General features: G+C 44.9%; 1 protein-coding gene across 4 annotated transcripts in view; it reads right to left on the bottom strand.

Annotated features, from left to right (window-relative positions):
- LOC135037868 (uncharacterized) overlaps window positions 1-16,228 on the bottom strand; it is a 444,500-nt gene that overhangs the window by 239,912 nt on the left and 188,360 nt on the right. For 3 of the 4 annotated variants that reach the window (XM_063954587.1, XM_063954588.1, XM_063954590.1), the window contains exon 5: window positions 8,568-8,601. The exons of the other annotated variant lie outside the window; for it this stretch is intronic. In XM_063954587.1, coding sequence (XP_063810657.1) covers window positions 8,568-8,601 — 34 coding nt within the window. The remainder of the gene's footprint in view (window positions 1-8,567; window positions 8,602-16,228) is intronic. 4 annotated transcript variants of the gene reach the window in all.

Here is a 16,228-nt window from a genome sequence, read left to right as displayed (position 1 = left end):
TAACCAAGAAAAGAAACAAATACACAGAACAAACATAACTAAAAACAAAAAATAGTAAGCACCTAGATAAGAGCGTATGAAGGAGCGATCATCTGATTCAGGAGCACAATAGTCATGTATATGCTTAGGCGAGCACGCAAGGCTCCACTGCCAATCATCTTAAACGAATATCCTTAAGCTGTAAGTCATTTATGTGGTATCACTTCAGTTCACACCGTGATTAAGGGACCAGTTGGGAATGGGGGGAGTTCAGCCATGGAGACCAGACTCTTTCAAATTTGGCTGAAGCGTTTTGCTTCATATATATATATATATATATATATATATATATATATATCTTTCTTTGAATATTGTATCGTTAACCAGGGTCTTGAGCGCAGATATTAAAGGGTCCCCAGGGGCCATCCAGAGCCTCGCAATGCAAACCTTAGCCAAGGCACATACATTGCGAGCATAAAGACCCACCGAAACAGGCATAGAAGTAGAGCCCTCCATCCCCAAAATACAAAATTGCGGGGTAAGCAGTCCGCCAGTCACTCCCGTATTCTGCAGGATTGACCTAACCCCCGACCAGAACATCCGCAACCTCGGGCAGTCCCACACTAGATGCCAGAATGTACCCACATCCACCCCACACTTAGGGCAGAGGCCAGTCCCACCAGTCCCAAAAGTAGCCAGTCTAGTTGGAGTTATATAAGTTCTATGTAAAATGAAAAATTTAATTTGCTGATATCTGAGAGACTTGGTAACTGTAGCAGGATATTCCAGAGCAAGGGTCCAGTCCTCCTCAGTTATTGGACCTATATCCTCCTCCCACGGAGACGTGTCAGAGGGTCCGCATGGAGTTTAGTTAGGAGATATCCATACGTAAGGGAGACCATCTTAGCCCGACCCAATATAGCCACAAAGGTCTTGATGGGAAATGGGAGGATTCGTGGGGGGGACTCAGCAAATTGGGACTGGAGGGCATGACGAAGTTGAAGGTATCTGAAAAAGTAGGAGTTGGGTAAATCAAATTCATCTTTCAGCTGCTGAAAGGATTTGAATATGCTATCTAGGTATAGTTGGGATATAGAAACCACCGATCTAGGGGCCCATACCTCCCGTCCCTCAAGTGTATGTAGTTCAGGAAGCCAATCAGAGTACCAAAGGGGGGTATCTGGGTCCAGGTCGTTGTACCCCAAGAGAACTCTCAGGGCCCGCCATATCTTTAAGGCCTGGAAAATAATAGGGGGGAGAAACCGAGCCATGTTCCCACTTAGCAGCACCTGCATAGGAGACAGGTGGGGGAAGTAGCAGCGAATAAACTCACAATGTAAAGAATCAGCGCTAGAATCCTGCACCCATACACTAATATGAGTCAGCTGAGCAGCGTAGTAATATATCTGAAAATTAGGCAGAGCCAGGCCGCCGTCTGAACGCTGCCTGGTAAGGGTATTTAACTGTATTCTAGGTCTTTTTTTGGCCCATATCAGTGAGGATAAGACGCTATTCAATTTCCTAAAGAATATTGGGAAGATATATACCGGGGACTGGAGAATAATATATAAAATTTTGGGCAGTATGATAATTTTAATGAGATTGACCCTACCAGAGACCGTCAATGGAAGCCTACACCAAGTTTTGGATTTTCTGATGACCCACTGCATGGTTGGGTCCAGATTTAGAGGGATATAATCGGAAGGGTCATTAGTTATTTGGATTCCGAGGTATTTAAATTGTGTTGTCCAACATAATGGCAGGGAGATTTTTGGAACAGTAGGAGGGGAGCCTATGACTGGCATAATGTATGATTTAGACCAATTGATTCTAAGACCCGAATGAGCTCCAAAGCTCTCTATCACACGCAGCAGAATGGGCATTGACTTGGTGTAGTCCTGCAAGAACAGCAGCATGTCGTCGGCGTAAAGAGCTATTCTATCCTCACGTGAGCCCGTACAGATTCCTGTAATATCTGGGTGTGATCTTACCAAACATGCCAAGGGCTCGATGGCCAAGGCGAACAGTGTGGGGGATAAGGGGAACAACTTCAGGTTTAATATAGGCCTTGCCGAACCTTCCGGCTTCGGTGCCACAAACAGGTTTGAGTAATAACCCTTGGCCTTTAGGTGAGATGGAACTAGAACAATGACATCTGTTCGTACCAATTTTTGAATGGCTTTCTGTAAGATAGCACTTTCTGCCAGCAAAGCTGGTAAGCCCAATTTGAAGAATCTGTGAGGTGGGAGTTCCTCAAACTCCAGTCTGTACCCCTGGGTAACAATATCTGTCACCCAGGGGTCTAGGCATGAGGACGCCCAGACGGGACTGAAAACTTTTAGTCTCGCTCCCACCTACCCGATCTCCTGGCTGGGAGGTCCACTTTCATGCAGAAAATTTGGAGGAAGCAGAACCTGGTTTCTGTTCCTGGGAACCTGTTGGTGCAGGTTTTCTGGATTTAACCCGACCTTCTTGAAAGAAGGTGGTTGGGGGTTTGGAATTTTTGGACTTTGCGGTCCGAAAGGACTGCAGTGAAGGCGTAGGATAAGATTTCCTAGCCGGGGCTGCTGCAGAGGGAAGAAATGTGGACTTACCCGCAGTTGCCGTGGAAATCCACGCATCCAATGCGTCCCCAAATAGTGCCTGACCTGTGAAGGGCAGGCTCTCTACACTTTTTTGGGATTCAGTCCTCTGCATGCCGATACTGCCATGGAAGTAGCCCTTGCATTAAGCATGCCAATGTCCTTCATGGTCTCCACCATGAAACCTGCAGAATCCTGTATGTGACGTAAAAACAAGTCAATGTCACTCCTGTCCATAATATCTAAGTCCTCTAGTAATGTGCCTGACCACTTTACTATGGCTTTAGAAATCCATGCACAAGCAATAGAAGGTAGTAAAGCCACACCTGTAGCAGTGTATAGTGATTTGAGTGTAGTCTCAATCTTGCGGTCAGCCGGCTCCTTGAAGGGCGGTTGAACCAGGGACAGGTAGAACCACCTTTTTAGACCGCCTAGATATAGAAGCGTCTACTATAGGTGGGGTCTCCCATTTCTTTCTATCCTCTTCAGGGAAAGGGAAAGCAATGAGAATTCTTTTAGGGATCAGGAATTTACCAGCTGCACCCCTTTAGCAAGGAATGCATCTCCCCCCTGCATATCCCCATCAACATCCCCTGTATCAGTCGGTATCCGTGTCAGCTTGAATTATCTGGGCAAGTGTACGTTTTATCGGGTATGTAGGTGGGTGTTTTGATGAAGTGGAGGGAGCTGAATACTTCAAACCCTCTACAGATTATCTCAAAAACTGCATCTTTTTCTCAGTATGTGATATCCTTTTTAAAATCTGGGATATCATTCCCCTTAAAGAATCCACCCATAGGAGTTCGGATTCAGAAGGCTGAGACAGTATATTGCAGTCCTGAGTACATGGAATAGACTCCTCAGGAGAAGATACACACTCTGCAGCACAGGACACAGAGTCCTTAGACATGGTAATGTGGATATACACACTTACAGACACACAGAAAAATGTCAGACACAGTTTCCCCTAGAGTAACTTCAGAGAGTCACAGAGTATAAGGAGCCAGCCACACAGCGCCCCAGTAGGCAGTTATTATGATAAAAGCCCATCGCTGACCAACTAACCTTAAAAGGGTAATTAGTACTGTTATCACACTCCCACTACCCCTTCCTGTCTATAACACCCTGGTACCGCAGAGGTATAGCTGGAGTTATCTGGAGGAAAGCGCTAACTGTCAGCATCTCTTTCCTATGATCTGCAGGGAGAAAATGGAGCTGATGAGTGCTGGTTCCGCTCTGAGAGGAAACCCTGCCCCTTGCAATGGCTCGCGGCTTCCCGCACTAAGTTGTTTATACTAGCCTGAGGTGTTTGTTGCTAGCAGCAGGATTAGCCCGCTAGCCTTGTGACCAGTTTAGGGTGTATTGCGCTGGCCCAGGACTCCCCTCAAGCGCCTACACAGTGTGTTGCTGAGCCTTCTGGAGCGCAGTCTGTCAGAGCTGTGCTCCCACCCTTGTGCCGCCATTCCTGCCGGCACTGTACTCACCACTCTTCTTTCTTCTGGCTCTGTTAGGGGGTGGCGGCCATGCTGCGGGAGTGAGCGGTCACCTCGTGGGCTTGCGATCAGCACCCTCAGGAGCTCAGTGTCCTGTCAGCGGAGATGGAGAACCATTAACTTCAAGAGTTGGTTCCTACTCCCCCACTCCAAGTCCCATGAAGCAGGGAGGCTGTTGCCAGCAGCCTTCCTGTAACCTAACAACTCTTAGAAAAAAATAAAACTAGAAAAACTCCTAGGAGCTCCCCTAGCTGTGACTGGCTCCTCCAGGCACATTTTCTAAACTGAATCTGGTAGGAGGGGCATAGAGGGAGGAGCCAGCCCACACTATTAAACTCAAAAAGTGCCAGTGGCTCCCAAAGGACCCGTCTATACCCCATGGTACTAAATGGACCCCAGCATCCTCTAGGACGTAAGAGAAAACTGGTGTGCTCTTGCTGGGAAGAGGCGTGGCTACACAACAGTGCACCCAATTCAAATTATGCAACACACTACTGCAATGTTATTCACGTATCACACTATAGTGTGCCTTATTCACATTTTACACCTAACAGTAATACCCCTTATTCACGTTACACCATATCGTATCACTAATTATTCACATTACACCACACAGTAATGCCCATTATACACCCTATGCCACACAGTATTAGCACCCCTTATATACATAATGCCCCATGTTAGTAATGGCACTGCACTTTGTGGGGTGGGGGTGGTAGGCTGGACAGCGCCATGGCTGTAGGTAAACAGTATCACTGTATCCGCAATGGACCATGGGAGAAGGAACAGCTGCTGGTCATGCACAGGAGCCCTCCCCCCATGGCCCTCACTTACAGCTGTCGGAGTCCTGACCCGTCAGCTCCCATTGCTCCCTGATTAGAGCCGAGTGCTCTGATCGCGGTAGACAGCTCAAAGCAAGACCTGGTGGAACTAGAGAATGGTGGATCCAGGTGCAAAATTATATCCCCGCCACCCCCAGAGCAATACAAGGCACTTAACAAAAAGTTACTAATAGTGCATGTGCCCAATTCACAGCAGCGCTTCCCCCACATGCACCCTTGTGTGTCTCAAATAACCCCTCTCAACAGCAGCGTGTTCCCCATATCCCCACTACACCTCCCCTATATGTCGAACTACCTCACTAACACACTGCACTACATCAGTATAAGATATCCCACAAGTATGAGGCACTAAATCATCACAGTACACCCCCCTACATGTCGCAGTACGTCTCTGCACTACATCTACCTTATACGCTGCACTAAATCACTAGACTACATCCCCCCTGTATGCCACACTAAATCACTGGACTACATCCCCATTGTATGCCGCACTAAATCATTGGACTACATTCCCCCTGTATGCCGCACTAAATAACTACACTAAATGCCCCTTATACTCCGCACTACATCACTACACACCCCCATACGCTGCACTAAATGACTACACTAAATACCCCCCATATGCCGCACTAAATGACTACACTAAAAAAACCCTATACACCGCACTAAATGACTACACTAAATACCACCTATATGCAGGACTAAATGACTACACTAAATACCCCCTACACGCTGCACTAAATTACTACACTAAATACCCCCCATACGCTGCATTAAATGACTACACTAAATACCACCTATACACAGCACAAAATGACTACACTAAATACCATCTATACGCAGGACTAAATGACTACACTAAATACCACCGCCCCACCCGCACTACATGACTACACTAAATTTCCCCTATACGCAGGACTAAATGACTACACTAAATACCACCCCTTCCCGCACTACATGACTAAACTAAATATCCCCTATACGCTGGACTAAAGGACTACAATAAATAACCCCATATGCCGCACTACATGACTACACTGAATAACCCCCCATACACTGCACTAAAAAAAACCTATACACCGCACTAAATGACTACACTAAATACTCCCTACACGCTGCACTAAATGACTAGACTAAACCCCATACTAAATGACTACACTACATACCCCAACCCCAGCCGCACTAAATGACTTCACTAAATATCCTCCAAACACCGCACTAAGGGGGTAATTCTGAGTTGATCGCAGCAGGAACTTTGTTAGCAGTTTGGCAAAACCATGTGCACTGCAGGGGAGGCAGATATAACATGTGCAGAGATAGATAGATTTGGGTGTGGTGAGTTCAATCTGCAATCTAAATTGCAGTGTAAAAATAAAGCAGCCAGTATTTACCCTGCACAGAAACAAAATAACCCACCCAAATCGAACTCTCTCTGCAAATGTTATATCTGCGTCCCCTGCAGTGCACATGGTTTTGCCCAACTGCGATCAACTTGGAATTACCCCCTAAGGGCCTAATTTTGAGTTGATCGCAGCAGCAAATTTGTTAGCAGTTGGGCAAAACCATGTGCACTGCAGGGGGGCAGATATAACATGTGCAGAGAGAGTTAGATTTGGGTGGAGTGTGTTCAAACTGAAATCTAATTTGCAGTGTAAAAATAAAGCAGCCAGTATTTACACTGCACAGAAACGAAATAACCCACCCAAATCTAACTCTCTCTGCAAATGTTATATCTGCCTCCCCTACAGTGCACATGGTTTTGCCCAATTGCTAACAAACTTTCTGCTGCGATCAACTCAGAATTACCCCCTAAATATCCGCCAAACATCGCATATGTACTGGCTGGAAGAGAGCAGACCCGGCCCGCATAGGGCTGAAGGGGGCTGGCTTAGTCATATTAACAAGACAGAGCGTGGTAGAGGGGGAAGAAGGGGCAGGCCAAAGGGGGCTGGCCTGGTCCTGCGGACAGGATGGAGCATTAGCAGAGAGAAAGAAAGGAGCCTAACTAAAAGGAGGGGACCTGTTCTCTCCATCCTCACCCCTACCGCACTGCACTCTGTCTGTGTAAGACCCCACAGCGTCTGGGCGGCATACTAGGAGTCACTAGACTCTGTACAAAAGCGAAGATCAATGGCTGCTGGCTCGGTCACTGTCCTTTGGCATTCCAAATCTCTTAGGCCAGGCCTGGCCAACCAGTGGCTCTTCAGCTGTTGTGAAACTACACCTCCCAGCATGCTCTGCCATAGTGTTAGCATTTCCTGATAGCAAAAGTGTAGCAGAGCATGCTGGGACGTGTAGTTTTACAACAGCTGGAGAGCCACAGGTTGGCCAGGCCTACCCTAGTCAATTGCCTAGCTTGCCTATAGCTAGGGCCGGCTCTGCTTATAGCAGGGTAAGATTTGTCTATATTATATTTAGTATTGAGTGTTTTACACAGTTCTTAGTGGTTTGATAATTAATAATTATTACTTTTCCAAGCTCAGAGTTATGTTAAAACTCTTACACTCAGAGCCAAGACATCCAGGTGAATAATAATCAAACTATATAATACATGTAGACTTTGTTAGTACAGCGATTGTGTGTCACTTTCACGGACTGGGTCAGAGCAACGGAATTTACAGCTCTATATAAGAAACTTAATAAATCAGCAGTGTAGTATCTCTAAAGTAAACTCAGAGCCTCTCGTAGTCTGAGACCAGGGTCTGGGAAGGAATAATTCTTCCAGACCAAACCAAAGAACAGAGTTTGAGCACGCAGTGGCTGACGGGAAGAAAAGACGTTGGGCTGTCATGGTCATATCATCAGAACGCGCAGGAGCATCCTACTCTCCAGTATCGAGTGCTACTCAATACCTGCAGCCACCCCTAGTGTCTGCAACATGACTTCCCCATGAGGAACTCCATGAAACAAGGACATTTGTGCATCCAATACAATCCCAGAAATTCCGGAATGTATAGCAACCCTAGACATGAAACAAATGAAGAAAATGACAGGAACATTAAATCAGTGGGTAACCGTAGAAAGGATGGTAGAATGTGTAAGCCACACCTAGTGCTGTATAACTCTGATATTAGTGTACTGGACATGCTATATTCTGAGCAGAAGAGATTACACAAAACTGGCACTAGATCAAATAAGGTGTTCCATACGGAGAAAGAATAATAAAAATACACAATAAAGTACTTTTGCTAAAAAATGAAATAAAAAACAACAACAACTATACTTTGCGCTCTGAAATGTTCTGCTTTGCAAAAAGCAGTTTTATTCATACAGCAACTGAAATGGGTGTGGTATGGAATGCCGGCGGTCGGGCTCCCAGCGACAAGCATAGCGGCGCCGGGAGCCCGACCGCCGGCTTACCGACAGTGTGGCGAGCGCAAATGAGCCCCTTGCGGGCTCGCCACCCTATTTTATTCTCCCTCCAGGGGGGTCGTGGACCCCCACGAGGGAGAATAAGTGTCGGTATGCCGGCTGTCGGGATTCCGGCGCCGGTATACTGTGTGCCAGGATCCCGACAGCCGGCATACTAAAGACCACCCACTGCAATTACAGTCAACAATTTCAAGAAAAACAGAAACACACACACACCAATAAGCCAGTATGCACACACAAATGTAATATCAAAATATAATTACTTACATAACAGGGGAAAAAAAGGGACAAAAACTTACCAATTAAAGTCCAATCCAGGGGGAGAGAAGATTCCTTAAAAGAAGTTAGCAAAAAATAAATAAAGTGGGCTTAAGGTAAAAACACCTAACTAAAATGTTTTTTTCTCTTCATATAGCTTTTAGTATGGAATTGCAAGATCTGCTAAACACTCTTAATACAGCAGCTATATTAACACTACTCTATAAAATAAGTGTAACATGTGGTAATGCTTTTCTATTAAAACAAAAATGAAAAGAAAGAAAAGAAAAAGGAAAGTATGGTGGCAACTTGTCCTATGCCATCATGCAGATGCTAAACCAAAAGGCGTTTATTTATGGAGCTGCGGGTAGTAATCCCCAATGATTTTTATTGTGTTTTATGCCTGAAATGTAAGAGGGCAAATGATTTTACTAGCAAAACATGGCTTGTAGAAGCATTGCCCCTTACCATTTTGGGAATAAACACAATCAGAAATGCTGGGTTTTACAAGCAGGTGCTTTATAAATGAACCCCTAAAAGCTTCCTCATTACCTACCACTCAAGAGTCTGACTGCGCAAACTGCCAGGAGCCAACAGATTAGCAACATTTCCGAGGTTGTTCTATTCCCTAATTATGTCTTTCTGCATTTGGCTGCAGAATTGTACACACTCCTCAAATGTGTTTTGATCTTAAATGTTCCACACGTAATTCCACCTATCATTTTAGTCTGTGTTTTTCCCCCCATATTGGCTCTGTCCTTGGCGAAGAGCATTCACTCAAATGTAAAAAAAAAAAAAGTGCGGATATTCATTTATTTCATGTACAATCATATTATATATATATATATATATATATATATATATATATATATTTATTGTGACAAGAACACTGGAATAGTGTTTGAGGGCAGGTATGTTTGTCCCAGGTTCTTGTCTTACATGTTTTAGAAAATGAAAACTTCTAGGAAAATGCTTTTGTTTTGTTAGAACCTTTTCAGTTTGCTGGAAAAGCTGGATAAGGGCCCTGAGAGAGAGATAGGGCGAGTTCCAGACATTGGGCCCAGTTCGGATCTTTGGCCTCACAGAGGGCTAATCATTTGATGTTTGTTTTATTTTCTGTTTAATAAAACTGGTTGTGGCCAGTTGCACCACAAACTCAATTCCTCAGCTGCTGCTTGCTGCCATTTACCCCAGGAAACGGCACCTTGTTCCCTTAAAGTGTTACAACTTGGTGGAGAATGCGAGCATGCCGTACCGCGCATAAGTGAAAGCAGCAGCTTTATGAGGCCTGCAGAAAACAGTGGTTTATGCAGATACAGCCCAGTGTGAAGTTGCTGAGACTCGCCCTGAGGATTTGATATATGTCCTGGGTGAAAGCAGCTACAAAGCCGCCTGAAAAATCTGTCGACATGGAGGAACTGCTCAAAGCCTTGCTGCAAGCTACAGCGGCTCAGCAGGAGGCCAACAGACAGCAGCAGGTGGCAATGGAGGAAAATAGGAGACAGCAGCAGGTGGCTATTGACGAACTTTACAGGCAACAGCGTCAGGATAGAGAGACCTTAATAGAAGTGGTGCAGAGCCTTGCAGCCCGGACTGGAGATGTGGCCCTCAGTGCTCCGACCAGCTCTAGTTCTATACGGGCCAGTCACTTCCTGCAGAAAATGACAGAGGCTGATGATGTGCAGGCCTACCTGACCACGTTTGAAAGGACTGCCGAGCGTGAGAACTGGCCGAAAGCACAGTGGGCCAGTCTGCTGGCACCTTTTCTGTCAGGTGAGCCCCAAAAAGCGTACTTTGAATTAAGCCCTGCTGAGGCTCGGGACTATGATAAACTAAAGACTGAGATCCTGACCCGCCTGGGAGTCACGCTGTCAGTACGAGCACAACGGGTGCACTGTTGGGTGTACGCCATGGAGAAGCCCCCTCGCTCCCAGATGCACGACCTTATTCAGCTAACAAAAAAATGGTTACAGCCAGAGACATTAACTGTTCCCCAGATGGTTGAAAGAGTCGTCATGGACCGCTAATTGAGATCTTTGCCCGTGGTCCTGCGCAAGTGGGTGAGCCATGGAAACCCGGATACTGCTGACCAATTAGTGGACATGGTAGAGAGGTGTTTGATGGCAGAGGAACTACTGATGACCACCCAGCAACCAATAGATCCTCGACAGCGCCCTTCCGTAAAGACTGGTAAGACTGTTCAGTGGGAAAACGTTGCTGGGCGGTTAAGAGAACGCAAGGCTGGAGAGACTGTAAACACTGGCCCTGGAGACAGGCTAATGGGGCTAGAAAGGTCTATGCTGCCAAAACGGGTTGATAATCGTGTGGTTAAATGTTTTAGGTGTGGTATGCCAGGTCATGTTATTGCCAATTGCCCAGTCACGCAAGAACCCATGCAAAGTGATGCTGCCTTTGAATGTCGCAGTATGTCTCTTTGCTAGGTTAGCCTGTACTGTGGTACCTTCACCTGAGCTGGAAAAACAAATGTGTGACGTGTTCTTAGAGGGTAACCGGGTAGAGGCCTTGCTAGATTCAGGAAGATTAGTTACCCTCGTGAAAGCTGGGTTAGTGAACCCCTTAAAGATCCAGCAAATACCTATTGGGGTAACTTGCATACATGGGGATACCCAACATTATGTCACTGCTGAAGTGAATATAGAAACTTGTTGTGGGTCAGCAATTGTTAAAGTAGGACTGGTCCCCACCTTGGTGCATGAGGCCATAATAGGGAGGGATTTTCCTAATATTTGGAAACTGTGGGAATCACGTTTATCAACAGATGTGAGAAGTAAAGAGCCAGTTGATAATCACGGTGATTTTATGGATGTACGTGTGTTTTCGGAACTTTCTGACCCTTTGCCTTTTGCTAGTTTGGCTGGGGAAGTGATAGATGGGGAGTCCAGTGAGGGCCCTCTTGCTGAAAACAGAGACATAGTAGTGAGAACTGAAAGCGTGCCTGACCTGGAGGTAAAGCAGGATCTGTTTGCGTCTGAACAGTTAAAGGATCCTACCTTAATAAAGGCTAGAGAGAATGTTAAGATTGTTAATGGGGAACCTGTGGTACCAGGTGACAGGGTTACGTATCCCCACATGGCCATCTGTAATGAGCTCTTGTACCACATTGTCAAAAGGGGTGAGGATGTGGTGGAACAGTTGGTAGTTCCCCAGCCTTATCGGAGAACGTTAATAGATTTAGCTCATAGTCACGTTACAGCAGGACATTTAGGGGCAGAAAAAAAACACTGAAAGAGTTTTACAAAGGTTCTTTTGGCCAGGGGTTTATAAAGAAGTGTCTGAATATTGTTCTTCCTGTCCTGAATGCCAGTATCATGCCCCTAGACCCCATGCCTATTATAGAGGGGCCGTTTGACAGAATAGCCATGGATCTCGTGAGGCCCTTGTTAAAGTCCGCTCGGGGCCATCAGTATATCCTGGTAATAATGGACTATGCCACTCGATATCTTGAGGCTGTTCCTTTACGCACTAACACAACCAAGGCGATAGCTAGGGAGCTGGTGCAGGTTTTTAGTAGAGTGGGAATACCAAAAGAAATTTTGACTGACCAAGGTACTCCATTTATGTCAAGGATCATGAAAGAATTGTGCAAATGATTTAAGGTCACTCACCTCAGGACGTCCATCTACCATCCCCAAACTGATGGGTTGGTGGAAAGGTTTAATAAAACATTAAAAAGTATGTTAAAAAAGGTTGTTGATAGAGATGGGAAAAACTGGGATTGTTTGTTGCCCTACTTGTTAATGGCCATCAGAGAAGTTCCTCAGTCCTCTACTGGGTTTTCTCCATTTCATTTGTTGTATGGTAGACACCCCAGAGGGCTGTTGGACATTGGAAAAGAGACGTGGGAAGGACAGCCCACTCCTTGTAGAAGCGTTATTGAACATGTAACACAAATGCAGGATAGGATTGCAGCCGTGGTACCTATTGTCAGAGAGCACATGGAACAGGCCCAAAGTGCTCAACAGAGGGTATATAACTGGAGTGCCAAGATACGGGAATTTGCTCCTGGAGATAGAGTTCTTGTTTTGGTACCCACTGTGGAAAGCAAGTTCCTAGCTAAATGGCAGGTTCCATTTGAGATTAGGGAAAAAGTGAATGAGGTTAATTACAAAGTATACCAACCGGGAAAGAGAAAACCCGAACAAATCTACCATGTTAACTTAATCAAACCCTGGAAAGATAGGTTGTCTCTGTCAGCGGAGCCTTGCCCTTCGGTGTCTTCACCTCGGTTGCTTCCTGCAGTAAAGGTGTCGGAGACATTATCAGCTGATCAGAACAATCAGGTTAAAGAATTTCTTATCCAAAATAGGGAGATATTTTCAGAGCTGCCTGGCCGAACGACCATAATAAAACATGACATTGTCACAGAACCAGGGGTCAGGGTCCATTTAAAGCCATAAAGGATTCCTGAAGATCAGCAAGAAGCTGTTTCTAAAGAAGTTCAAAACATGTTAGACTCCTCTATGACTCCAAGTTCTAACAGTGAGTGGTCCAGTCACATAGTTCTCATCCTGAAGCCAGACGGTAGAATACGCTTCTGTAATGACTTTCGTAAGTTAAATGAGGTGTCCAAATTTGCCCCGTGTGGATGAGCTTATAGAAAGGCTGGGAACAGCCAGGTTTCTCACCACGTTGGACCTGACCAAAGGTTACTGGCAAATACCTTTATCTGATAGCGCAAAAGAAAAAACAGCCTTTTCGGTTCCAGAGGGGCTATACCAGTATAATATGTTACCCTTTGGGTTGCATGGGTCTCCAGCAACCTTTCAACGGGCAATGGAAAAAATTTTGAGGCCCCATAGAAAATATGCAGCTGCCTATTTGGATGATGTGGTAATTCATGGTACGGACTGGGGGTCCCATTTGGTTAAAGTACAAGCCGTACTGGACTCAATCAGAGAAGCAGGGTTAACTGCTAACCCAAAGAAGTGCTGCCTCGCAATGGAGGAGGTTAAATACTTGGGCTTCACCATAGGCAGAGGTCTGATTAGGCCCCAATTGAATAAAATTGATGCTATTCAAAACTGGCCTTGTCCAGTGAATAAAAAACAGGTAAGGGCTTTTTTGAGAATAACTGGGTACTATAGACGGTATATTCCCAATTTTGCGACTACAGCAGTGCCGGTGTCAGACCTTACCAAAGGGAAGCAGTCAAATATGGTGAAATGGAACCCTGATGCAGAAAAAGCGTTCAAAGTGTTAAAAGTGGTTTTGCGTTCACAACCTGTATTGATAACACCAGATTATTCAAAAGAATTTGTTGTACAGACAGATGCCTCAGAGGTAGGCATAGGGGCCGTGTTGTCCCAAACCAGAGATGGGGACGAACACCCTATCATTTATTTGAGTAGGAAACTCAATGAGCATGAAAAAAGGTATGCTATTGTGGAAAAGGAGGTTTTGGCCATTAAGTGGGCATTAGATACCTTGAGATATTACCTCTTGGGTAGACAGTTCAGATTAGTGATAGATCACGCCCCTTTAAAATGTATGTATGTAAATAGGAGGTCAGAATGCTCGTGTAACTAGATGGTTTCTAGAGCTGCAAGATTTTAAGTAACTGTTGAACACAGACCGGGTACACAATTGGCCAACGCAGATGCGTTGTCCTGCATCTTCTGTTTGGGGGCTACAAGTGTTCCGGCCCCAAGGTCGAAACAGGGGAGGGGGATATGTGATAAGAACACTGAAATAGTGTTTGAGGGCAGGTATGTTTGTCCCAGGTTCTTGTCTTACATGTTTTAGAAAATGAAAACTTCTAGGAAAATGCTTTTGTTTTGTTAGAACCTTTTCAGTTTGCTGGAAAAGCTGGATAAGGGCCCTGAGAGAGAGATAGGGCGAGTTCCAGACATTGGGCGCAGTTCGGATCTTTGGCCTCACAGAGAGCTAATCAGGGCTTTCAGCTGTGCAAGAGCCTTATAGGGGCTCCTAGCCTGATTAGTGTGTGCAGACTGCCTGAGGAGACTGGAGAATCTCTGTGAGAGAAACACGCTTCCTTATACAAGTGAGCCATACAGTATTGACTGGAATACTTTGTGTTTTTATTTAGAGACAGTTAGGAACGTATTGTGTTTAGTTAGTGCCGGACAGGCAAGGTATTTTCTTTTGATGTTTGTTTTATTTTCTGTTTAATAAAACTGGTTGTGGCCAGTTGCACCACAAATTGGACTTGTATGATTACTCAGCTGCTGCTTGCTGCCATTTACCCCAGGAAACGGCACCTTGTTCCCTTATAGTGTTACAATATATATATATTTTATCTATTCACGAACTGTTACAGATTAACTTATTTGCTTTGTGGCACTAAATACCGATTATCCAGCAACAAAAAATTAATTTTGATAACTACTGTATATTTGGAAGGATTATTGCATTTTATGGTCACCGTTGTGATCTATTGGTTTTATAGATTTTTTAATAAATTGTATTTACATATGTTTAATCTATTTCCCGGCTCCTTTGACAGATATAAGACTATACAAGTGTGAAATTTATATTTGGCCTACGAGCTCTTCTATTAACATGCAATTTCTTGTTTAAGCTTAATGAGGAATAGAACACAATTTCTCTATAGAGGCGAACGTGGGTCCAATACACACACACAACAGTTTCCAATTTGAATTAGGTGTGTAATAACAGTAAAGACAGGCGCCTCAATGTTCTTTCTTTTTTTCCAATCTATAGCTATTTCACACGTCATGGCAGTGGAGATATGTCGTAGAAATTTATTTTGGTGTCTGGGGAGGTTGAGAGGAAGAAGGAAAAATCTAGGGTCAGAAGGAATGGGAACCTCGAATAGATGTGAGATGAGGGTGGGATTATGAAACAGTGGGATAAGGGGAGACTAGCCTGAGGATCGTTTAAACAGCCTGTTAGTAAAATCCCAGATGGCTAATGAGCGAGAGACTATAGGATGGGAGGAGACATTCCGAGGACGGTGAGTTCTGGGGAGCCACAAGAGGGAGGAGAGCGTTGATAAACCCAGCTCCTCAGCTTCAGTGTAAACACAGACCTTCCCTGCATCAGAAGCGCACCACTGCACACATTGCGAGAGCCGCACCGCGTAATAGAATTTCCAGAAATTGGGAATTCCCAGTCCTCCACCTCGGGAAAGACACTGAAGCAAAGTTCATTTACTCCAGGGACATTTTTGAGCCCAGATAAATTGGGAAGAGTGAAATTGCAAAAATTTGAAGACATAAGGAGGAATATATATTGGTAAGGTTTGCAATAAATATAACAGCCGGGGAAGTACGTCCATCTTTAAGGAATTTGCCTATCCAAGATATAAAATACCCAGACCACATGTGAAGGTCTGATTTAATGTGGTCCAGGATGCGGGGATAGTTGGTCTGAAATAATTGATGATGCAGGTGGGTTAAATAAATGCCCAGGTATTTCATTTTCTGTTTATGCCATGTAAAGGGGAATGAAGCTTCAAGAGCTTGTTTAGATGAAGAAGGGATAAAAATATCTAGAACTTCGGTTTTGTTGGTGTAGATTTTATAACCAGAGTACTGGGAGTATAACTATGTCAGAGAGGAGAGGTTACAGAGATCGGGTGGGGTCACTGACAAATGCTTTATAGCCGAGCTGAAATCAGTAGTTATACAGAGGGTATAATCACTATAAGCAGCAAAACCCAGAAGCTTGGAGCCCAGAGCAGCAGCTCTGTGAAGCGACA

The sequence above is a fragment of the Pseudophryne corroboree genome, chromosome 2 (genome assembly GCF_028390025.1).
Source record: "Pseudophryne corroboree isolate aPseCor3 chromosome 2, aPseCor3.hap2, whole genome shotgun sequence".
NCBI classification, from domain to species: Eukaryota; Metazoa; Chordata; class Amphibia; order Anura; family Myobatrachidae; genus Pseudophryne; species Pseudophryne corroboree.
The sequence above is the reverse complement of the archived record's forward strand: the minus strand, read 5'-3'. Positions and strand labels throughout refer to the sequence as shown.